Raw genomic sequence first — 25,663 nt, forward strand, 5'->3', positions numbered from 1 at the left:
TTATTTCTTGTAATTTTTTTATAGTTTTAATTTATTTCATCATTGAACAAATTTGTAGATGTATATGACTTACCTTGGCTCTAAAATAGTTTTGAAATATTTATAGTTGTAATTTACCTATTTATATAAGTTTAAGTGTCGTGATCTTAATATTTTCAGGTATTGAGTAATTGATGGCGGTGATTCCAAATCATAAATTGGGTTAGATCAGGTACCACTTGAACCGAGTAAATAGTGCACGGATCCTTGTACTATTTAGACACTTCGAGATCGTGTCAGGGTGTTTTGCGCTTTAAAAGCACTTCTCATTGGACCCCTGTCAGGCTGTCTCCACCCGAAGTGCACCCTTCTTGGACTCGCCTCAGTAGCACTCATGCCATTTTGACCCATAAATTTGAACTCAATTCATCTGGACCCACCCCCTACCCCTTAATTTGCAGCCTCCACGTGCTTATCAACGGTCAAATCTTTTTTTCATTGGAGTGAATTGATTATAATTAAATTATAAATCTCAATTATTAACAATTACAGTAGCAATTAACAAATTACTTATAAACACTAACATTTACTATATATTAAAATACTAATCATACAGAGAAACACATGTACGGAGAATATTAGAAGCAATGATGACTTCATATGTACGGGCCGGGCCTCGTTTCGGCACCTACAATTGGGTCTAGAAATTCCACATTTATATCAAATGACAAAGTTCTTTCGCTTAAATTCTTTTGTAATTAATTAAAGGACTTTCTCATAATTGGTAAGAAAACATAGACAGAGAAAGCTGAAATCCAAAGGAAAATAGCTTGGGAATTAGAAAATATCATTTTGCACTCTTTACCAACACTCATATAGCCTAATATCAGCCCGAAGCCTGAAGTAAACCTCTCCCTCGAAGGCATCAGTCATCAGAGTGGCCACCCCTCTCGCCATGAAAAACTCACCTGTCCCGCCAATCACCGAAATCTCCCGAGTCTTGTTCATCAATGGATCCGCCCCAGCAAAATTGATGGAGCCCTTGTGCTCGCTGGAGTTGAACACAAACGAAAACCCTAGCCATGCAGTGAATACATCTTTCTTGTCATATAGATAGAATCCTTGGGCCCGCCCCACCGCAGGCGAATGCAGATTGTTGTCCAACGTGATGGGATCGTCGAAAACGACCACGTTCCCAAAGTGATTTTGGCCAGCCAAGATTGTGGTGTTGCCCCACGCGGGAGCTCCAACGATGGCAGCCGTTGCATTCTTGGCGTTGTGCTCGTTGTAGAGTATGTCGTGGAAGTAGAACACCATTCTCTTGCACGGGCGGTGGCGGTTCCGAACTCTTGCTACAGTGGGCGTGGCTGACCAATCGAGGAGGAGGAGGAGGAGAATGGCGGCTGAGGTTAGGCTTTTTGATGCCATTTGTGCCATGCGTGGTGGCAACAACGATGGTTGTGTTAGTGGTGTAATCGAAAGAATGACTAAGAAAATGACTGGTGTGTAAATTATTTATAATGGCATTTGTGAGTGGCATGTAGGGATGGAAGTTGGTTCTTAGACATAATGTGCTTGACTTTTAAGGCACCATCTTGGGGCGAAAGTGAAAGTGAAAAGGTTGGGGAACAGTGGGCGATGGTTTAGGTTGTCTTGTAGTCCAAGAATTACCTAATCATTGTGTGTGGCTCACAATTCATGTTCCAACCTCTTAACTTTGATCGATTCTTTTGAGACCATATAAAATGGTATGTATAGCATGTTTTTATCCACAGTATGATAGAAACAAAATAAGAATGAAGACCATATATTATTGGGAAATTTTCGCTCCGGCTTAAATTCCGTCACATTTGAATCTATCTATATATATATATCATATGATAAGCGCAATATATTTTTTGTGTCATTGATGTATAATTTAATAAAAATGATTGATTACATAGCAAATATGATATAGTTATTTTATGATTGAATTGGTTCGATCAAATCTAATTCGAACAAGAATTTTCCATATATTATTTGCAATATTGAAGTAGGTGAAACTGCTACCTAATCTTCTCTTTCTTGTACAGAACATATTATATTTGTTTGCCTTAGATTTTTCATTACACTATTGTATTTGTTGGGCCAACTTATCTCATCTCAGTAACTGCTCTTCTTAGACTTATCCTAAATCTAGAAAAAGGCAATCTAGCCCATCACCGGCACCAAATTTGTTGTCCTAGATTATAGGAATAAATGCAATCTGCATTCTTATATAATATTTGGAACCCCTTAATAAAAAAAAAATAACAAACTTATGTTTTAAAAAATAAAGTAAATTAGTCCCAAATAACAATTAAAATAGAAGGTAGTTTACTTTATTTTTTAAAATATAAATAATTTATTATTTTTGAGTTTTTTTAGTTTTATTTTCATATCACAAGAGGATAAATTGCACGTAATCCTTAAATTATATTGGGTGAAAATATCAAACGAATTCTAAAGAGTAGATCGATATTCTATGATTATAGTTTTTTGGTCTACAGGATTTGAGTCCAATCATATATCGGATATACAATTCATATCAACAATGAGGTTATGTGTTCAAGTGCCATCAGTTATTAATTATAAGTTAATATAAATAATAAATATTTTCATATATTTAATTACTGTATAGTTATTGATAATTGAAATTCATAATAAAATAACGTTTTATAACTATACCCAACTGAATTACGTTTGTTTGTTGAAAAATCACATATATCCACCATAAAATGTTAACATCATTTATATAAATATTCCCTAATTTGTTAGAAAATTACATATATACTCCTTAGAAAATGTCGATAACATTGTACTAACTATTTTTACTTTTTGGTGAATCCCAGGAACAAAAGCCCATCAATAGTCTTACTGGGTTCTTATCCAAATTTTGATTAATAATGGTTGTATAAAGATATAATTGGACAAGGAAAATTTAATCCTTTGGGTCTGGGATGGACAGATAAAAATGGCCCAGATTACAATCCACCCATTATCCTAATACCAACGATGTCTTATTTATCTAAACTATTAAAATCATACGCAGTCTGATTTATATTAACAATGACACATTGTCATATGTTTTCATGCAACGGTTTGAATAGTTGAACATCGGCATCAAGCTAGCAGTAGCACAAACAGAAGCAGTTGTGCCTTAATGCCGGCCCTCCAAAATTGAATTAGCCGGTTGGTTCATCTACCCACGGCCACGAGTGGCGAATCCAGAGAAAAAAAACAAGTACAAATCGAGAAACAACAACCCTGTCCTTTTCCCTGTTGAGTGTTGACTAATCTTTGGTTGTTTTCAGGCAGTACAGCTCCCTACACAGAAAAGACAAATGTTTTTCTCCAGACCCATTACCTGGGCATCTCTTATCTGTCTTGGACTCGCCTTCTGGTTGCATTACAGCTACCCTGCTGCTAAAGATATGGCCGCGGAACCCTCCAAATCTATCTACGATTTCACTGTCAAGGTGGGTAGTTTAGATCCAATCGTTTCAAGATTGTGGTTTAGTTTTGATTTTGCTGGCCTACTTCGTTAATTTCCATCTACTGTCTGATAACTTTTGTGATTTGTGGTGTCCTTTCTAGTTTGTGGAGATTATGTTTTTTTTTTAAATGAATCGATCTCTTGTTGTCTGTTGAATAGGTAGTAGGAGAGGAAAAGTAGTTTCTTTTATGCATGGCAATTGGTTTGTTTCTTGATTTCTTATATCTGAGAATTCTTGGATTAGAAAGGATTTATGACGACTTTAGTAGTGAAACGAGGGGAAAATGAATGGTCATGACAGTTAACTTCAGTTGCCAAATTAGGAGCGTTGTGGGATTTGGACTTGCCGTGCATAGAAATAGAGGATCGCATTAAGCAAAACTTTGTCATTGCTTCAAAGGCATCTTCGTGCTGGGGTGAGATTTTGAGTGAGACATTCTCCAACCCAATCATTGCTGCAATAATAGTGCTTAAAATTGTGCCTCATTTGTCCAAACTTCGGCTGGCGTGTATTGGCATTCGATAAGGTCACATTTTGTAAGCTTGCAACCTGCCCTCTTGAGTTCAATTAAGTCAAAGACCACTGCTTAGTGAATCTCTGAGGTTTCTGCCGTCATTGGCTAACCAAAACCCGAACATGGGTTAATAATGAATAGTTGTTCATGCTCATCATGCAATTCCGAAAGCAAGAGTCTCATTTTTAGTTTCGGGTTGCATTGAAAAAATTGAGTTTTGTTTGGTCCAACTGGATAGTTTATTCCAAATGCAGGGAGCCTTTACAATCCCAGGGCAATTGAAAGGAGTGTGGTCAAATCATGGGGTGTTTATAACTAGATTATCCGTTCATGAATTTCTGTTATGGTCTCATGGTTCTCTTTTGTAATAGAATACTTTGTTAATGTTTAAAAGTAGTAGATTTCAGTTACTTTTTCAACATGGATCACTGCCTCTCATGTTCTGCGTGCTAAATAAATTGAAATACAGGATATTCATGGAAATGATGTGCCTTTGAGCAATTACCAAGGGAAGGTTCTTCTGATTGTCAATGTTGCTTCAAAATGGTAAATTGTCACATCTGCTGCTCTGAGATTTGTCGGCGTCCTCTTGAAGCTAAGCAGCTACCTGTGTCGAAGCTTTTACATACTTTGGTCTCCTTGTTTAGGCTACTACTCATCTCAGAAAATTTAAAAATTTTAGATCAATTATTGTTATTGGCTGCTATACTACCCATCCATTTTAGATCAATTTTAGATCAATTACCCATCCAATGATAGATTACTCCCGAATTTTTATTTGAATAGATATATTGCCCATTCATAAATGTAGATCACCTAGTTGGTCTTGACTGCATTTAGTAATTCTGGAAGGAACAAATATCTCGGTGCTATGTTATCCCAGTTTCACAGAAGATATAAGTTCTTTATGCAATATTGTCAAATCACATTTAGTGAAAAGTACAAGAGTTCAATGAAATAAAAGGAAGTAATTAGCTGACATTCTGAGAGGGAATTTACGCAGAAAATTATTTAGATGAAACCTAGAACGAATAGTGATATAATCTTAGAAAAGGTAAAATCATGGAGGCTGGTAAACTCGATCTTGCATGCGGGATGATGTTGAATTATATTTTCCTCGGAGATGCACCTTAGGTTTCTCCTCGAAGTCTCTATATTTCTTGTTTATCCATGTATTATGCATAGGACTCTCTGGTGCAAACTATGTTTGATGTTTCCTTAATCTAAGTCCAGCCATAACTCTGTACTCTTTTCCCTCTTTACAGTGGTTTAACGCAGTCAAATTACAAGGAGTTGAACGTTTTGTACGAGAAGTACAAAGATCAAGGTGTGTTTCCCAATTTTTGCTGTTCATAGACAATATAGAACTGTCTAAGGTGGTGTGTCAATGCCTTGTGTTTCCATTTTAGGTTTTGAGATTCTAGCATTTCCTTGCAATCAGTTTGCTTCCCAAGAACCAGGAACAAATGAGGAGATTCAAGAAACTGCATGCACTAGGTTTAAAGCTGAATTCCCAATTTTTGAGAAGGTATTCTTACTTGAATTAGGTGATAATCGTATTCCTTAGTACTTCTATAAAAGGCTATATCTTTTCTTCTAGGAAGGATATCAGAAAACTTTGAGAGTCAAGATTATCAACCGGCTGAAACTAGTACTATTGATTCATGTCATGATGGATAATTCAGCAACATATATACTGCTTAAACTGGTATTGTAGATTGATGTCATGATGGATAATTCAGCAACATATATACTGCTTAAACTGGTATTGTAGATTGATGTCAATGGAAAGAACACGGCACCCCTTTACAAGTTCTTGAAGTCGGAAAAAGGTGGCATACTTGTAGACGCTATCAAGTGGAATTTCACGAAGTTTCTGGTGAACAAAGAAGGAAAGGTTGTGCAGAGATACGCTCCTACAACATCACCACTTGCAATTGAGGTAGAATGTCTTCTTCATTACTTTGCGTCATTACTAGTTACATTTGCATCTGATTTGGTACTTTCTTTTTTGTGTTTCTTTTCCTCGTGCAGAAAGACATACAAAATCTTTTGGCTAAATGAGCATGCAGGTTTGCTTCTTTCCTCATTTTCATTCTGATAATGATCAGGAAACTGATTAAGAAATCTTCGTAGGGAAGTCATACAAGAAAAGGGGTTGAGAAATGTGGTTCTTTTGGGAATAAGATGTTATATAGACTCATAACCGGTATCGGAAGAAGAGAAACTCATGTATCACTGCATTATATAGGAAAATACATATGATGAAAAGTGATGAAGAATGCATATAACTTGTTCAACAAACGAAACACTCAATATAGAACATACCCTCAGGTTGCATTTCGACTTGGTGATTGTAGCTATGGCTTGATGATGGGAAAATAGCTTAGGATTTGAATCGATTGTCGCTTGAAATTATCCAAACAAACCCCTTCGAGCTGTTCGGTACAGACAGAATAAATTGTAACGGAAAGACTATTTTTATTTATTTTTTAATTTTACCAACCCTTTTCTCATCATTTTATATTAGAAATAAATAAGTTAATACTAAATTAATTTGAAAATTATTAAAAAATTCAAATTAAACCTGAAAACTTGTAAATAAAAATATGCATCAAACAGAAGCAATAAAGAAATATTTTTTTCGCTGCCAATATTTCAAATAAAAGAAGTGTTCTTTTATAGTAAACTAATGTTTCTAGGTAATATAATAAAATAAAATGAGTACCTTTTATTCTTTTTAGTCTTATACTTCCACTTGGACGGAAACAAATTGGGCTCCAAACGGTTTCATATACATCAAACTTTTACTTTCGTTCCATTTATTTTCCCTAACTAAACATGAGACTTTCTTATATGTATGCATATCTTTTCATTTTTTTTTTATCTTTGTTTTTCATCCGACCCAAACAAGCTCTTAATTCATGTCCTAAAATGTGCTTTCGTTGATATTACCTAGCTGCATTAATTAAGGAGGACTAATAAGAGTTTCTTTTCTGTTGAACTGCAGCAATGGCTGTCGACTCGCCTGCCTCTATAAAACAAAGTCATACATAATCTAGTAGCTCGCTGTCTCTGGAAATTTTGCACTGTGTTTGGACGGCAGCAATGTAATGCCTGTTGTATCTGATGCTTTGTTTGATGTGATGGAAAATGGAATGATACATGTTACTTAAGATGTTGCATTTGTATCTGGCCAATTGGTGAATGCTGAACATGTTTTGAATCTTGATGCTGAAATAAGATGCCTGAATTCAGTTGCTTTTACCTGTTGGATTGGACTGGAAACTCTTTGCTTGTGCAGCATACGTATCTGTATACATTGATTAGCATGGAACAGTTACTCAGATTGGCTTCATATGCAATTATTACATAGATAGATACTTCCCAACCATAGGAGTCTGCTAATTTGAACCAAGAAAGCGGCATCAATTTCTCATGTTTTTCTTCTTTGCAGACATTAGTTTACATCGTGGGACTCGTCTTCTAAGTATCTTTTGTTAATAATTATGGTGATACTCTCATACCCTCGTCTGTAAGAATCTCATGTTTGCGATTTTGTTGATAGTTATGACAATAATCTTATAACGTACGACAAGGTGGAAGAAAACAAAAATTAGTGTAATGAATCAGTTTGTCCATAAAAAATTGCTGAAATCACTTTCTAACTTGTATTTTCTGTAGACGTTGAGCAGAAATTGATAAACGCTATGGGCGTCCAATTTTTGGTTAATCAACCCAATCAAAAAAATTGGTTTTTAACAAATATCAAATGGAAATTTGGTTGGATTTTGTTTTCTTATGTTGGTTAATCGAACATATCGAATAACGAATTTGAAAAATGTACGAATATATATAAATATAATAAAAAATAATCTATAAATATTAAATATCTTAATATATATTTATAACAAAAAATAATAATTTTATAATTATACGTACTCAATTATTAGAATTATTAATAATTTATAACAAAATAACAAATAGATAACATAATTAATATATATATATATATTTTATAATTTTTAGTTTATTCGGTACAAAAATCGAACCGAACTGAAATAAGTTCGATTACTGAACCAAACCGAACATCTTGATTCGGTATCGATAAGCCATTTCAACATACCAAAATTTGGTTAATTGAACTTTCAGTCCGATTTGGTTAACCGAACTTTTAGTTCGATTTGATTAACCCAATTGTGAACATTCCAAATAAACGCCCCAAGCTATGCCTGTTGAAACTCTTTGGTAAAATCTCTTTTACTCGAGCCAGAAATAGTACAATGAATATCAAACTTAACGAAAGATTCCTCGTCATTTTGTAAGATAGCCATATACATCTCTACTTGTCTCATTGTTCATGTCCATTACAGTGTATCTTGTTTCGTGGAAAATGGCCGTTTTCCTTTGTCTTTAATGCAGTAAAATCCATATCTAAGCTTTGATCCCGACGAGTCACCCAATGTCTTTAAAACTATAGTATGGTAATAACATTACATCATGAATCTTTCAACTCCACCTCAGTGCATTGCCTGTTTCACGTGACATTGTAGCAGTCTATAAATATCATTGTATCTAGTGGAACATTGAACTGAATCAATGGCAGTGATTAAGGGCAAGAAGCCTCATGTACTGGCGGTGCCGTATCCAGCTCAAGGCCACGTTAAGCCGCTCATGAAACTGGCGCGCCTAATTGCCAGACATGGGATCAAGGTTACATTTGTTAACATAGAATGCATACATGAAAAGATTGTGGCAGCTGCGAAGATGTCTGGTAGTGAAGAGGAGGATGATCAGGAGGACGGCGACATAGTCCTGACCTCGATCCCTGATGGGAGAAGTCCTGAGGATGATCAAAACAACTCTTTTAAGCTGTTGGAAAGCCTTAGGAATACGATGCCTGGATTCTTGACAGGTTTGATTGAGAGTATTAACAGGTCTAACGGTGATGAGAGAGTTTCTTGTGTCATAGCTGATATTTCAATTGGGTGGATTTTGGAGACTGCTCAGAAGATGGGAGCGGAACCTGTTATCTTTTCACCACCTTCTGCTGCTGCCCTAGCCATAGTACTTCACAGTCCAGGGCTTTTGGAACAAGGGAATCTTGACTCAAATGGTACAATTAACCTATTCTTCACTCTTTTTTCTTTTTAATTTTGTGAAAACCAATTAAAATACAAATCCGTGAAAAAAGAAAATCCATATTGAGTACCTTGGATCTAGTAAATACATTTGGAAATGCACAAGCGGGATATATGCAATTTACATATTAATAAATATATGAATATTTTATCAAACTGCAGGAACCATCAAGAAAGATGAAATGATCAGCCTGTCGGACAACATACCCCCCTGGAGAAAAGATGAACTAGCGTGGAGCTTCCCCGCGGACTTAGAAACCCAAAAGATCTTCTTTGAATGTTCATTAAGAATCGAAAAGACAATAATCCAGACTAAGTGGTTGCTAAGCAACACCTGTTATGACCTTGAATCCTCAGCTTGTGATTTGATTCCAGGGTTCCTGCCCGTTGGACCATTACTAGAGACTAACAACCCGAAATCTTTGTCCAATTCTTGCAACTTCCACCCTGAGGACGCATCCTGTTTAAGCTGGTTGAACAATAAACCACCTGGATCAGTGGTTTATGTTTCTTTCGGCAGCTTAGCAGTTCTGTCTCAGCAACAGTTAGATGAGCTTGCACTCGGGCTGGAGCTTTCGGGCATGGCTTTTCTGTGGGTGGTCAGATCCGATCTTGCAAACGGTTCACGAGCTGTCTACCCGGGTGGCTTCCTGGAGAGAGTCGGCGAGCTTGGGAAGATCGTCGAATGGGCGCCTCAAGAGAGAGTTCTTTCTCATCCATCTGTCGCCTGTTTCCTGTCGCACTGCGGGTGGAACTCGACTCTGGAAGGTTTGAGCAATGGGGTGCCGTTTCTGTGTTGGCCTTATTTTGCTGATCAGCATCATAATCAGAATTACATCTGTGAGAAGTGGGAGATTGGGGTGAGAATTGATCCTGAAGAGAATGGGATGAGGACGAGGCATGAAATCAAGACAAAGATTGAGATGCTGTTTTCCGATGGTAGGTTTAAGGCAAATGCAATGAAAGTGAAGGAAATTATTGGGAAGAGTGTTGGGGAAGGGGGCTCTTCGTACAAGAATTTTAAGACATTTGTTGATCATCTCAGCAAATGAGGATGACTGTGCTGCATGTTGTCTTTGAATTTCTAAGGTTTGGTCATGTAATGTTGATTTTCGTATATCATCTCTTTTCTTGAATTGTAATGTTTTTGCATGTATCTTATACCTCATGATACCCACATCAAACAAAAAAGTTGAGATTTTAATTGACTGGGCATGACTTTAAATAATGTATTAAAATATCATTCACATTGAAGTTTGTATCTGATCAGGATTGAAAAAAATAATTAATTAAATTACTTCATGTTTGATTCCAAATTCATTTGGACTCAATTCATTATTTACAAAACTAAATTTACATTTAATAATTTTCAAATTTGACTCGACTTTGGTTCAATCATCAAAGAAATAATAAAATATATTTAAAAATATCATGCTACTCCAGCCCAATTTATATTTATAAATTATTAATTAATGAATTCGAGTTTAAATACTTGAGTTAAACCCAAGTATATGTCTCTGGGCCACAAACTTGCTCTTCTCTAACTCTATTGGGCCTCTGGGCTTGTACAAATGCACATCTCTCTCTCTCTCTCTCTCCAATCCAATCTAATAATTAGATGTAATGGTAAATTGGTAATATGCAAATCAAGGGGTATTAATGGAAATAAATAATGCTTGAGTACTTTTTCTATAATTTGGAAAGGATTTTCGAAAATATAAAATTCAGAAAGGTCATATTAAATTGGTAATGTTGTGTGTTGGAATTTTATAAATATGGGTATAAGATTTATTTATTTTATTTAAATGTATCTTATTTGAATTATTGATGTTAAATTATATAACGAATAATATATTATTAAAAAGTATTAAATGAAGAATTAAATAAAAAGAGGACTACCCTCCATTTGGCACTATATCACCTACTACATTAAATGATTGAGTTGGCAATTTCCCACAAAATACCCCCTCAACTTCTTTTGTTGAGAGCTTTTCTTGTTCGAAACACACATATAACTACTATTTTTATATAAGATAACATTAGATTTTATGTTATATATTATCACCTAAAGATGGTAAATGCCTCCAACTCCTCAATTAACTAAGAAAACAAACCAATATCTGTATCTTTACTGCTCGTTTCGATTCGACTCAATCTTGATTTAAATTCAAATACGTACAAATTCATATTGATCGTCGATCGAATCATTCTCTAAAATTTGTAATTAACATGTAATCGTACAACTACTGAATCTATAAATATTAGCCCCCATGCCCCATGCATGGCATGTACATTATTTTTATACACTTGCTCTATTTTATAACTTTTGATATGATTTTAATAATTTCGACATAGATTATATATTATATGTAATAAACTATATATAAATAATATAAACTTTTACATGTAATAAATATAATATTTTCAATTTATAATAGAAAATCTTAACTACTTTTTGAGCAATTTATCAAGTCATGATTTGCCACTTTGATTCACATCAATTATCAACTCATAAGCTCATTTATCTCCACAATTTTTTTTTTTATCTTTTTTCCTAATACAAAAAATCTTGTAAAGAGTTGGTAGAGAGTAGGTGGTGATGTGATCGCTTTGGTGGTACTGTATAAATTGTTTTTCGGTTATAGTGTAGGTGAACTTTTCCAGTTATCCTATTTTTCTTCAATTTAAGTACAAAATGTCACTACCAAAAAAAAAAAAATTAAAAAAAGACATTTGATGTATTATAATTGACTATGATTTAAAAATTACAGTAAATAAATACTATTTATTATAGTCAAATAAAATTAATGCGAAAATATTAATTTGACATCACAAAGCCCAATCTTATTAACTAATTCAAACATATTTTCATTTCAACATAAAATTTTTTATTTAAATTGAAAGTACATTCGTCATTATTTTTAGTTATGACTAATGTTTTTGCCTCTGTTACACGAACAACAACTAATAGTTAGGGGCTAGTCGTTGTTAATTAATACTCGTTACGTGTACTTTTTTTTATCCATTGTAATTATGTATACAGCTAATAAAGTGTTGTCTAATTGGTAAATATTATATCATGTTCTTGCCCTATGAACATGGATGCATATCTATTTTCATGGTAGTTTTTTATTATTATTCTTTAATTTTTAAAATTATTGAAATGTATTAGATAATATATTAAATTATACGTATAAATAAATAAATTGCAGATGCGCCAAATCAACCACTCTGGAATATTAAGATCGAAACCCACTGTGTTTTGTTTTATGTTTTTGTCTTCATTGCTTGGTTTAGTAAGCTTTTGTTATTTATTTAATTAAATAAATTGCTCTATACATCATTTGTTCTTTTAGCACGCTTCAAATTCATGATTTTAAAAACTATAACTCTCAACCACTTTCAAACATAATTTATAACAAGCCATTTATGTATATTCAAAGATAATTAATAAAAAAATTTTAAATATTTTTGCGTCCACAATTCTGATTTTGCTCCTATCATAGGGACATCGTCGACATTTTTTCGCCCGTCTTAGTATTAATAAAAATGTGACACTAATGCACGTTTCATCTCGGTTATATACGAGGACTTTATTCAATATATAAGTCATATATATTTTTAGGAGAAAACCATGATGTTCTAAACACAACACATAATACATTATCTAAATAGAATTTCGACCATATTGCACAACGTATAATTTAGCATCATTTGTCAAATGAGACTTTGCGTCCATTACAACCATCTCGTGGACTAATAATACTGATACATATCATAAATAATAAGTTTGAGTGATTTATAAGTTGCATAACTCCCTACCTAATCACATCCGATCAACCTGTATACAAAAAGAGGCGGCTACTAAATATGAAACCCCTCAATAGGAAATTAATATTGATTGTGTATGTTGTCAAATGACATCTCAAAAGAGTGGGTCACATAAACTTCACTATAATTATTGACACAATAAGTTCATAACTACATGAATAGAGTGGGACCACAGCTTTAGTCGCTGTGGTTTCTTCCATGAAAATCTCTCCAATTTATATATATACTTATATATACATTATCTTCATACTATTTTTGTTATTTTATTTATTAAATTTTTTAAAAGTGTAGTTAAAATTCTTTTAATCTTCCGATTTTTAACTATTTTTTATATTCTTAATGAAAATTTCAATTTACCAAATACCCCCCAAAAAAATCAGTAGTTATCAAATCCTAACTAACTAATGTTATATACATATATAGAAGAGAAAATATAATTTTAGTCTTATAAGTTATGGAGGGCTGTATTTTTGGTCCTGCACGAATTGATTTTCGCAATTTAGTCCTGTAACTTTGAAATTTTCATTTGGCCGAAAAATTACATGTAATTTGCACATGACTCAATTAATTACATTTCTAGTCCTGTAACTTAGAGGGCATTGACATTTTTAATCCTATAACTTTGGGGAATTGACATTTTTGGTCCTGCATAAATTTATTTATATGACTAAAATTGGAAGTAAATTGCAATTTCCTGCTAAGTTGGCTGGAAAAAAACTAAAATTACCAAAATTATAAAATTACAGGATTAAATTATCAAAATTAATTTGTACAGAACTAAAATTACCGTCCTCTTAAATTAAAAGACTAAAATTGCAATTATCCCTCCCTATCTTTCTCTCTATATATATAACCTTTATTAGGGATTTCGTTGTCTAGCTTCGCTAGCTGTCTATTTGAAATTCTCTTTTTGCCTTGAGATGATGTCTTTTTCGTAAAAGTCAATTGCAAGAATCTTGATTGGAATAAAATAAAAGAGCCATCTTAATTAAGAATGCAAAAGGTAGCAAATTTGATTGAAATTCCAGATATATTGAGTAAACAAATTGCTGATCATGATAATATTCCATGCATGGATGAGACAAATCACCCCCCAAATTGTTCTCACGTAACACAAAAACAAAGAAAAAGGACAAAACGGTAATAGAAACTTTGAAGCCATGAAGCACGGCTTATTAACGAGCTAGCGAGCCGGCTTATAAGCTTACCACTACCAGCACTCATACAACTGAATGTCAACACGAAGCCTAAAGTAGACATCTCCTTCGTATGCATCAGTCGACAAAGTGGCTATCCCTCGAGCCATGAAGAACTCTCCAGTCCCTCCAATTACCGAAATGTCCCTGGTCTTGTTCATCAACGGGTCCGCCCCCGCAAAGTTCAACGTCCCCACGTACTCCGTCGAGTTGAACAGAAACGAGAACCCCAGCCACGCGCCGTACGTGCTCCACTGGTCGTACAAATACATGCCCTGGGCCCGGCCCACCGGCGCCCCGTGGAAGTTGTTGTCCACCGTTATCGGGTCGTCGAACACCACCACGTCCCCGAAATTGTACGGCTTCGCCACGGCGGTCTTGTTGCCCCACTGTGGGGAGCCGACGATGGCGGAGGTTGCGTTGTGGTAATTGTGGCCGTTGAAAAGAACGTCGTGGAAGAAGAAGGTGAGTTCTCGGCAGGGGGACCGCCGGCGGGGTTTGCGGCTGTAGGCGGTGGGGGAGGAGGTGGAGATGAGGAGGCAAAGGAGAAGGGCTGCCGCTTGGGTTTTGGTAGCCATGATCGGTGTTGAAACTAGTCAGGAGTGAGGAGTGGGTAATGCATTGGTCTCATTATATAGTGTGTTGTAGGGGCAGGGGGGTTGGTGAGTATTTGTGCCCAAATTCGAAATTGATATGACTAGAAATTTTACTTCTACAATTATTTTAAAAAAAACAATACAACTTGTATATGTACGTACTTCCAAATGAGTTAGAAGGGTTTGGAATGTAATGAATCTTGATGTTGTACCTAATCTAGTTCATCTTTTTTTTAAAATAAAAGTATTGGAGCGTGAAATCTGACTCAACATTATATTTAAACATTTACGATGCAGACACCCATATATAAAGAATTGATTATAGTTCACAAATTCTCAAAATAATTCTTATTTTCTGCACAAATTTCACAGTTGTCACTAGATTTCTTGACAAATACAGTTATATATCTCACGGGGAAAATCACATTTTTGGCACATATGTTGCCGTATTTTTTAAGTCAGTCTCATCTGTTACAATTTTCTTACATTGCATCTCATAAATTGAAATTTTTCTCAATTTTAATCCTCACATGAATTTTTCATCCAGTAATTAACAAAGTCAATTAGCAGTCTCATGTATATATTTCCATATAATGTCAGCTTATTAATAGACGAAAAATACACGTAAAGGCAAAAATTGAGGAAAATTCAATATATAGAATATAACATGAGGAAAATGTAACAACGAAACTAAATTTTAAAAATATAAAATCTTAATATATGGGACAAAAAAAAATGCAATTTCTCTCTCACACAGTTCAATTCCTTGCAATGGTAGAGTGGTAGTGAGCAGCAGCATGAGGACCAGTCCCTACAGAGAAGAGTAAGAATTGGCAACTGCAGATGAACATATGCCAAAAGGAAATAGCAGTGGAAGATTGCAAACGTTCTACTTCAATTTCTCCATAATAGAAAAAGTGAGTTTTCCAAGTACACGTCTCTCCAGGAGAGGTGGGCGCGCTCACTCTTCAAGTCAAACTTTCTGACTTCTACTTTTCTATGTGTCTACCCTCGGAATTTACTTGCCACCCAACCCTTAAGATTGATACCTCAAATTTTTTTAATGATTTTGTCCAAATCAAGTTTGTTTAAATACTTATTTTGTGATTGATTATTTTTTTTAAATTATAAACTAACTATATCATAAATATATTATATTTATCATATGATTAATTCACGTTTGACCAAATTAGTGCCGAGGTAGAATTTCCCCAAATTTTTTATTTTAATGCAATTTACGCTTTTTAATATTATAAATATGCAAATTATCTTCTTATATAAAAAACATTAGCGATTTATCTTTCTATCTTTTTTAAAATAGAGTAATATTTTGCACATATTACATATCACATGGGGCTTTCTTATACTTTTTTCCCATAAGTTTTGAGTTAACAGAGATTTTAATCTTGCATGCACATAAATGTTTATCTATTTATATAATAATTTTGTAAGTTATTTTATTTTGGTTGTCGTCGAATATTGATGTGCTTGATAAGATCTTGAATATCTTGACGTAAAAGAATAATAATAATAATAATAAATCCTATGTGTCCATACTAAAGAGACAACCTCTTCAAAATTTAGAGAGATAGAAAGCCCTATAATTTAGTCGATAAATGGTCCAAAAAAATATTAAGATGTGCTCCCAAATTATATTTTGACCAAAAAAATATTGAATTTAATGATTTTAAATAACTCTATATTAAGTGAATTTTAAATCCAATGCAATCACTTGAAAACTAGTTTAAGATAACAAATCATGTGATTGATTGGGCCTCAATTTAATTGGGAAAATGGGCCAGAAGAGCTGGAGATTGCTTCAACTAATTAACTTATGATTTCGTGTCCCATAATACGGCCCAATTGTTTTCTCCTAGCGTAAGAGGGTATACTTTATAATTATGAATAATTACATTTACACTCCATTTGTTTATACAAATCGTCTCTGTTTTTTATTAGGGGTGGTTTCTATAATTTTTCAAAATGAATGAATGAAATGGGTAAAAGGTCAATAGGTCATAAAGTGTATAATTATTCCTTACTATAAGAAGTTAAATATACTTATCTTTTATCGTTCCTCGAATCTAATTGACATTTAATGATCATAATTATCAGTGATCGACGTGAGAATCAAATTTGTCCAAGTGATTTAGATGTTTTTGTCTCAAAACGATTACTAATGCAATTGTTATACAATGGCAATCTCCGACAATTTCTTCCAATCAATCAGGGGAATGATCCTCTCCGTTTCTTGATTATCGTACACCAAATGATGAATGATTGTCACATAATTTTCTGGATGAAATATAGACTAAAATATGAAGTGATGAGACCCCCATTTGGTAATTCCTCCATTGATAAATGGATAGGGCATCATTTTGTGTTGAATTTGGTGGTCATTGTATGATGGTGATACCCTTCTTTTACCACTTTCTTTGCTTTCTTACATACATCTTTTAGGTCTATACTGCAATTATAGCATGAGGTTTAAATATATCTTCAGGGACTGGTTTGCAATTTTGTTTTATTTTTTCGATGAGTCGATTATAATTATATCATAAAATCTTAATTATTATCAATTATAATAATCGATATATTATTCATCAGCATTAAATATGTATAATTAATCAATAATTATTATGACAATAGACCTGTAACTTGTATTAAAATAAAATAATACAGACATCAGTGGAACTCGAATCTATGATTATACTCGTAGAGTCTCAATCTTGTTGGCTAAACGATGCTTCATTGCCCAAAATCTTTCATTTTGGGATATATAAAGACTTGTACGAAAATAAAATAAAATAAACTTTACGATAAAATCGAAATTTAATAATACTTGCAAAAATAGCGAGAAGTAGAAGGAAATTAAAATAAAATCTTTCACAAAAATGACTTTTATGAACAACTTAATTCTTCTCACAGCCTTTTCTTCAGCAAGAGAACGGACTTTCACATCAGACTTTTGCCCACACCATTTTTCTATTTTTGGTGAAATAAGCTTAGGACTTTTGAGCCTCACCATGGTTTGTGCGATTTCACACTATTTTGATAAAATCGTGTTACGTGGGAACCATCATAAATAGTTTGGTCTGATGCGGTTCCAATGGTTCTTAAACTTTTTATGGGGGATTTTAGGGAAATTGTGCTTAAAAAATCATCCAACTTTTTAAACTATGGAATGGAATATATCTGAACAACTTATAGGAGGGATTGGTACGTATTAAATTACGTTGATGGATTTGGATCTGACCGGAAAATTTAAAAAAAGAATTTGAAATGAAATCGTATTATAATATTTGAAATCCAGCGATATATAATAAAATATATCAAGAAAATTTAAAATTATTAAAATAAATTTGAAGAATTTGTAACTATAGATTTAAAATCCAACTATATCAAATTCATTAATTCAAAAATAACCTGAATGAATTTGGATAAAAATAGAACAAATTTAATAATGGAATAAAGATATAAAATAAATGGTTTTAATATATCATTCTTATGTATGCCAATGGAATAAAGAAAGAAACTGAATCAATACTTTCCAAATCATTCATCCAAATGTTTCGTAAATACACAGTAATGAGCTTCAAAATTAAAAGGAAAATAGAAAAAAACACTACATGAAATCTAATTACATAAAAAAAATATTATTTTAGAATGTTAAGTTAATTATAAACTTATTTTTTGGTCGGTTTTATATATTTAAATTTCTAATAAAAATATTTATTATTTAAAAGAAAAGTATACATATTGAAAAATATACAACGAGTAATAATTTAACGTATTTAAAATAATATATATTTTATGACTAACGAATATTGTAAATGTAATTTTATTAAAAGTCGTTTTAAGTATTATAAAAAAAGAATAATTTATTCTCAGTATATTTAAAATAGTTAAAATCATGATAAGAAAATGAATGACTAATCTCATATTTGTCCCAATGTGCATTTCTAGGAAAATGGGTATTTCTAATTCTAATTTATACCCAGTATATATTTTGGTATTGTATTTTGATGAGGTAAGCATTATCGAAAAATCAAATTAATATTTTATAATTTTAAGTATATAAATAATATAGGAAGAGCGAGTAGGCATGGTTTATTTCGAGCGTCTGAATATCTATTATAGTAGAGATTTTAAATTAATTAAAGAGCTCGATTTTATTGGACGGCGCGAATAATTTGATTTTTCTATATTCTTGAAAACATCATCACGACAGCACAAATCAAAACAGACAAAGTTCTAAAATCAAACAAAAGTGTTGACACTGAGAATCCGAATCGTTGGGAAATGGCAGCCATTGTTGGTGGAGCACTTGTTCACGATATTTCATTCATCATAATCATTGGCATTTTGTATAGATTAAAAAGCGACCAGTTCTAGTTTTCCAACATCTTTATTAATATATATGTTTATAATCGAGGACTTTATGTGCAATAATTATATTTCGATCAATAATATCAAATAAATTAAATTTAATTACCAATTACTATTAAGTAGACAACTTCTACTATGCAATAGAACAACATCCAACGCATATGGCAGGGTTCGAATACATAACTTTTAAAAACATGGGGCTTTAACTTCGCTAACTAAACTATGCCTTATTGGCTCCTTAAATATTTATACTAATATATTTATTTAACTCAAATAGTTCACTTTAATTTTTAGCCCCTAATATATTATTATGTTTGTTCCAAATTTTCACCAATGTATATCACTCGCTCTGCTTTTAATCATATATTAATTTTAATTTTTAAATTTTATGACAAATCTATCTGATTATATGCTTGCAAATACTACATGTCACGGCAACCGATTAAATTAAAGGGGGAAAAAAAATCTCTACTATGTTGGGTGCAGTAGTTAGGTGTTCTTCACTAAGTTCATAATATTATTTGGTCCAAACTCAGCTAGAATTGAAAAGTAAATTAGTGTATGATTATCTTATTATATATTGTTTCTCTAATCATCATTGTAGTTCACACTTTTTAAATTAAAAGTTTTGGATGAAATTACTAAAAATTTAAGAGATGATGATGATGATTTAATTAATTTGAATATTATAAATTTTCATTATGTACTTTTTAAAATAAACTGATTTATGTTTATTTTTATGTCACATTTGGTTATGTAACGCATGCTTATTTTATATTTTATTTTAATATTTTTATATTATATATTTTAATTTTATGAGAAATTAAAAATATATATTATATATAGTTGTGTCAGTACTATCTAGTGTTCTAAATTTTTTCAATATTATTTGTGTCGTCATGTTCATATTGTATCGTGTTCATAATATCGATATATTCGTATCCATGCATCATAGATCCAGAAGATAAATCATGTATGTTTTTCGATAATTACCGTAAATAATGTACGAGGAATACCACTTCGTCTAGATTTTTATTATATACTTCAAAATGAGACAGACGTACAGTACGAGGACGTACATACGTACATACATACATATATATAATTATATATCATCAAGAAACTAAGAGTATTTATCTACACCATTAATTCCTTGATTTTTGTTTAACCATTTTGCTACACTAATTAACATGAATCATACTCCCCTTCCTTAGTTTCCCCTTCTCTCAAAGAAGTCAATGAGTCCCCAGTCAGCTGTCTCCGGTATTGCTGCACCACCAGCACTGATGCCGTTGTTGAGAAATCCGGAGAGATCAGCATGCTTGCTATTGGTCCCAGTTCCGGACACTCGCTCCTCTTGTTAACAGATGAAAATATTTGACCCTCTGGGATTCTTCCCACCAGAAACAGATTGCATCGGCTGTGTGTCTGAATCTCATCAACAACCTCATCCGCATTGCTTACCACAACCTCTTTGAATGTGATTGAGCTATCCTTTGATGCTTTCTGCTTGAAATCTGAGATGAACTCTTCGTTGTTTGATCTCGTTTCTGGATCGTATTGATCGATATCTAGTTGCACGCTCTCTTCGACGACCTTGGGGTCGATGACAAAGTGAACAATGTTCAGACTGATTCCGGGATGCTCGGCCATGAGAGCACCGTATGAGACTGCTTCACGGTCGTCGGGGCCACCAAAGAAGATGGCTGTAATGGTGTAGTCCACGTTGCTTGCTGATACATGTGCTGTTCCACCGAGCCCTCGGTCGACCAAGATGCCGACCGAGCATGGGGAGTGCTCGAGGACCTTGCGGTTCACGTACCTCAACTCAGCCCGTGTAGTCTCGAACTGTCCGTCAAGCCTCTGGTGCTTATGGAATGGGAGAATGATCATTGCTGTCCTCTTTGTCTCTGCGCTGGCGCATATGTCCTCATGCATGGTAGACATCGGCGAGATTGCTGTTGTTGGGCTGATTGACACTTGGCAAAGCTGCTGGAATGCCTCAAATGCCACGACGAGGTGATTTGGATCGTTTTCCTGCCCTTTCTTCCAAAAGGGCAGTCCGTTCTTTCTTGCCTTATGGACCATCAGTATTGCGGATGATCTTTCGGTGAGCTCCATCAGGTGCATTGCGTAGACACGGAGTCTGCCCCTACTTGCAGTACCACGTGAAGCCTCCATGAGATTAATCAACGTCGGTATGGATCTAGTGCTGTGGAAACAGGTCAAGAGTCGGAGTTGGCTGCTGGCTTCCTTCCTCTGAACAGTTCTGTGCCTGTATTCTGATTTCGCCATTCGAGCGGGCTTGTATATGGCCATAACGGTAGGTGTAGTTATGAATGTAGTGACTAGAGCCATTAGAACCATGATGGCAAAGGCCTGATCATTCAGAACCTAGAATGTGAAGATGAATCAGACGTCAGATGAAAGATCTTGCAAATTGAAAAGGGAGTAGTTAATTGTTGAATAGTAGTTTAGCTTACCCCTCGGTCTCTTCCGATGTTGAGGACAATGAGCTCCACCAAACCTTTAGTGTTCATCAGGAAACCAAGGGTCAGTGCCTCTCTAAGAGGAACCTTGCAGAGGCGTGCAACAACAACGGTGCCGACAATCTTCCCGAAACAGGCTGTGGCTATAACCAAAGCAAGAAGACCCCATGACTGAACCCCTCTAATGGTTGCTACATCTGTTTTCAGTCCACTTGATACAAAGTATAGAGGAAGGAACAGACCGGATACGAGATCCTCAACTTTTTCCACAAGGGCTCCGGCAAACGGTCCCTCTTTTGGGACGATAACTCCAAGCACAAAAGCCCCAAAGAGGGCATGAATTCCAATAGTATCAGTGACCAATCCAGCAGCCAAAACAGCAACCAATGTAGCACATACATATACCTCGTTCACCGACTCACCCTCAGAGCGTCGCGCCATCCATCTGAAAATTGGGGGACCGACAAGTATGCATAAGATTACGAAGCCAAGCCCACACAAGAAGACCCACAGCGAAAGAATTGGAGAACGGCCCGTGCCTGATAGGGAGATTGCAAGAGCTAGCAGAATCCATGCAGCCACATCATTGACTGCAGCCGCCGACATAGCCATTCTACCAACATCAGTGGTTAAAAGCTTAAGTTCAGCCAGAATACGAGCCAAGACGGGAAAGGCGGTGATAGAAAGGGCCACTCCCATGAACACCAGAAAGGGACCTTCACTTACATCCTTGGAAATAGTGGCCCTGAGGGCGAATGATGTCCCAATTCCTAAAGCGAAGGGGAAAGAGATTCCCGCAAGGGCAATGTTTAATGCTTTCTTCCCAGTTCGTCGAAGAGCCTTTGGATCCAGCTCAAGGCCAACAAGAAACAGAAAGAATAGGAGGCCAAGGTTGGCAAGGGTATCCAGAACTGGAAGGCTTCTGGGGGGGAAAACAGCGTTAAGATATTTCTTGTTGCGGCCTAGAGCTGATGGACCAAGTAAAATTCCCCCCTGCCAAGAAAGCATCACAAGTCAAAACTCTAATCAGAATTACATAGTAAAGAATCGTGTTTGTCTCACATGAAAATGGATGATGTACTAGCTTCCTTCTGGTTTTTATTGTTACAGATTTACATATTGACGAGTAAGGCGGTTGCAAGCTAATTACCACCTAAATACATTACACGTATGTTCTCTTCGTTTGTGCATTGTAAACGTTGAATAAGAATTCCATGAGGATACTGCAATTCGTGTAGATGAGAGAAAAAAGAGAAAGTGGACATTGAAAAGTCAGAAAATTTTTACTCGAACAAGAAAAACAAACACAAAAACAATACAATTTAACTAAGTTAATTTGCCAACACAGAAGCTTTTCTATCTCTATTAGCTCATCATAACTACAGCAACACTTTAATAAAGGAACCTCATGGTGGCATTTATTTAGTAGTACCCATGATTTAACTTTCTCATGTAACATCGAACATCAGAGGGCCAATGAACTTAATATTCTATTAAGCAAAGAAAAGGCGAGCAATGAAGACTGCAGAGTGTGATGCCTAAAGAAACAACTATGGCACTAGAAAAGGCATTTCTTAGTTAAAAAGCATCTAAGGAATCAAGAAAAGTCGACCCCTCAAATAGAAAAAGCAAAATCTATTGAAAAATCAGAATATGCTGAACATGGTTGCGGCAATAGACGAAATAGGAAAAAAAAACGAAAAAGAGACTCACAATAATCTCAGCAATAACACGCGGCTGCCGTAGTGGCCTGAGGAGATATGCGAGTATGCGAGTCAGCACCACCACCAGGCATATTTGTATGATCACGAGAGGAAGTGCGAAATGGAGAGGATCATCCCCTTGGAAGACCCCGTTTGAGGTGGCCTTCATGGGCGGCGGACATTTGGCTGCTGCATTGGTAGCCATTTCACCACCAGAAATAAACTAGAAGCAGCTTATCTCAATTGGCCTGCATGTTTTCATTGTTATATACTTATCAGATTCATACAACACAGGAAAAGAATCAAATTGTTTGATATAACAGCATCCAAACCCAAGTTGTCGAGTTTAGAATTCCTTATCTAAATTCAAAGTCAGCCTTGGATAATCACGCCGTAGTAATGATTATTACTAACATTCTATAATTGAAAAAAACTCATTATTATACGGCAATCTTATGTTTTCGCTAGCTAACTTCCACGCAACTAATACAAAGGATACAGAAGTTTCAATTTGAAGTCTATAAAAATGCATGGATTGACTAAAATAAGGGAAACAAAGACTAAATCAGAAGAGAGCTGTCTATCATGGAAAAATGTGGTCTGATTCCTAACCTGCCAAGTTTTCGGTCAATTATAATGTATAATGGTGTCTATCTTGGGCAGACCTAACCTCATCCAATGAGGCTAAGAATCGTTGCAATTTTTCGTTTCTTATTTCACATCCACCCCCATACAGGATCCATTTATATTAGCAAATAAGAAAATCAAAGAGTTCGACCATATCTATGTTACTCATATAACAAATGCATTATGTGATTGACGTAAAATTTTAAGAGAGTGATCAATCACATAACCAAATATAATAATACTTCCCCTGACGCATTCTTGGATGAAACTAGAAGTACTGTTTATTTAACATTTGATTCATTGACTCCAGGTTGTGTAACATACAAGTCTTCCAGGAAAGAGGGGGATATTCCAATTACTATAGATGTCTGAAAATGATAACAACCGTAAAAAATATTCAATCAAGAAAAGCAAAACTAACTGAAAGTTGTAATAAACGGTCACCACGTCACGATATATAAGGTATGGTATCTAGTGCCAGGGACAAGGCCCAGAAAAAAAAAATAGTTAAATCAGGTAATTTCCATTGTAGAACCCCAATGTTGACCTATCCAAATAAATTATTACCAAAATTTTCATGGAAATATAGTCCCATGTTAATAAATGCAACACTGAGTGGCAAGCTTGTCTTTTACTACCAAGATTCAACTCATTGATTAACCTGCGACTACGACCCAACTACGTGTCTCCATGCTTCTGCGAAACCACGTCAAAACTTACACCTTGCTCTTTTACGTAGGCGAAAATTCTAATTCCAATTGAGTTTAGTAAAATCTGAACTGAATACAATATATTTACCTGTTCGTTAGTGTAAAATTCAAAAAAAGATTATTACATTTAGTTCAGTCAAACTTAGATTTGATAAGAATTTTCGTATTCTGCATTCTCATTTCCAACGAAAATTCCTGAAATTCATCATCCCCCATTCTTGTAATACCTCTTCACAGCCTGTTACTGTAACTATATCTTAAATTACAAATATGTATACTGAACCTTTACGTATGAAGAGACGTACAGGATATAAAGATAACAAAACGGCGACGGACGATCCAACCGTCGCAGCGCACATCAAGAAAAGGGAGGAACTTTGTCCCAGCCCTCCCGATATTTGTTCAAATCCAGACTTCCCCTCGACGTGGGTCGTGTGTGTTTTTGGGCAAGACAGCTTCTTTCTTACACATCATAGTGCGTGTACGTGTGTGTGTGTATGTAAACAGAGAGAGAGAGAATTGAGGAAACCTGAATTGTGGAAAAATGTTGAGGCAGGATTTCAAGAGAGGTCGTCCATCACCACCGCAACAGTTTCCAAAATATCACGAATGCCCGCTTATTTAATTAGTGCTTTAATTTTCTCAAGAATGGATGGAAGAGAGAGAGATGGAGACAAAGCAGTTGCTCCACTGATTGTGGAGGACTACAAAATCTAGAGAGAGGGAGAGAGAGACGTTGGCAGGTGGTGATGAACTCCGGAGCCTCCCATTGTTGCGTATTTGTAGAGCGGGGAATTAGTGCGTGTTTCCAATAATGCCCTTACATTGGAATTTGAAAATTGATTTTTATTAAATATATTTTAAAAATTAATAAATTACTATAAATCACATAAAATAAACAAATATTTTATATTTAATAGAATTTGAATAATAATTTCAAACTTATTTATAGAGGTACACTAAAAGAAACTGA

At 34.6% G+C, this 25,663-nt stretch overlaps 5 protein-coding genes across 7 annotated transcripts; 2 read left to right on the plus strand and 3 right to left on the minus strand.

Annotated features, from left to right (window-relative positions):
* Positions 1 to 678: 678 nt before the first annotated feature.
* Positions 679 to 1,543, minus strand: LOC105164036 (dirigent protein). The gene has a single exon (XM_011082583.3). It carries the CDS (start codon positions 1,414 to 1,416, stop codon positions 841 to 843), a length of 576 nt encoding a protein of 191 aa, XP_011080885.1. The 5' UTR covers positions 1,417 to 1,543; the 3' UTR covers positions 679 to 840.
* A 1,534-nt stretch (positions 1,544 to 3,077) lies between these two features.
* GPX2 (glutathione peroxidase 2) lies at positions 3,078 to 7,275 on the plus strand. 2 transcript variants are annotated; one of them, XM_011082582.3, is made up of 8 exons: positions 3,078 to 3,241; positions 3,312 to 3,476; positions 4,478 to 4,554; positions 5,274 to 5,335; positions 5,418 to 5,536; positions 5,783 to 5,950; positions 6,043 to 6,080; positions 7,019 to 7,275. In XM_011082582.3, exons 2-7 carry the CDS (start codon positions 3,342 to 3,344, stop codon positions 6,070 to 6,072), a joined length of 591 nt encoding a protein of 196 aa, XP_011080884.1. In that variant the 5' UTR covers positions 3,078 to 3,241; positions 3,312 to 3,341; the 3' UTR covers positions 6,073 to 6,080; positions 7,019 to 7,275. The 2 variants fall into 2 exon arrangements, with proteins under 2 accessions (XP_011080884.1, XP_088737881.1); XM_088881755.1 differs by lacking the exon at positions 3,078 to 3,241 and having other exon boundaries at positions 3,262 to 3,476.
* A 1,227-nt stretch (positions 7,276 to 8,502) lies between these two features.
* LOC105164221 (UDP-glycosyltransferase 83A1) lies at positions 8,503 to 10,353 on the plus strand. The gene is made up of 2 exons (XM_011082833.3): positions 8,503 to 9,124; positions 9,312 to 10,353. The coding sequence occupies exons 1-2, from the start codon at positions 8,608 to 8,610 to the stop codon at positions 10,199 to 10,201; spliced, it is 1,407 nt and encodes a 468-aa protein (XP_011081135.1). The 5' UTR covers positions 8,503 to 8,607; the 3' UTR covers positions 10,202 to 10,353.
* Positions 10,354 to 13,968: 3,615 nt separating this feature from the next.
* LOC105164033 (dirigent protein) lies at positions 13,969 to 14,798 on the minus strand. Its single transcript, XM_011082581.3, has one exon. It carries the CDS (start codon positions 14,752 to 14,754, stop codon positions 14,191 to 14,193), a length of 564 nt encoding a protein of 187 aa, XP_011080883.2. The 5' UTR covers positions 14,755 to 14,798; the 3' UTR covers positions 13,969 to 14,190.
* Positions 14,799 to 20,165: 5,367 nt separating this feature from the next.
* On the minus strand, positions 20,166 to 25,431 carry LOC105164032 (cation/H(+) antiporter 18-like). Of its 2 annotated transcripts, none has more exons than XM_088882137.1 (4): positions 25,220 to 25,431; positions 23,364 to 23,601; positions 21,645 to 22,643; positions 20,166 to 21,555 (listed from the first exon to the last, which is right to left on the minus strand). In XM_088882137.1, exons 2-4 carry the CDS (start codon positions 23,556 to 23,558, stop codon positions 20,347 to 20,349), a joined length of 2,403 nt encoding a protein of 800 aa, XP_088738263.1. In that variant the 5' UTR covers positions 23,559 to 23,601; positions 25,220 to 25,431; the 3' UTR covers positions 20,166 to 20,346. The 2 variants fall into 2 exon arrangements, with proteins under 2 accessions (XP_088738263.1, XP_088738264.1); XM_088882138.1 differs by lacking the exon at positions 25,220 to 25,431 and adding an exon at positions 24,996 to 25,146.
* Between the last annotated feature and the right edge of the window lie 232 nt (positions 25,432 to 25,663).

The sequence above is a fragment of the Sesamum indicum genome, linkage group LG6 (assembly GCF_026168435.1).
Source record: "Sesamum indicum cultivar Baizhima isolate 11 linkage group LG6, ASM2616843v1, whole genome shotgun sequence".
Classification (NCBI taxonomy): domain Eukaryota; kingdom Viridiplantae; phylum Streptophyta; class Magnoliopsida; order Lamiales; family Pedaliaceae; genus Sesamum; species Sesamum indicum.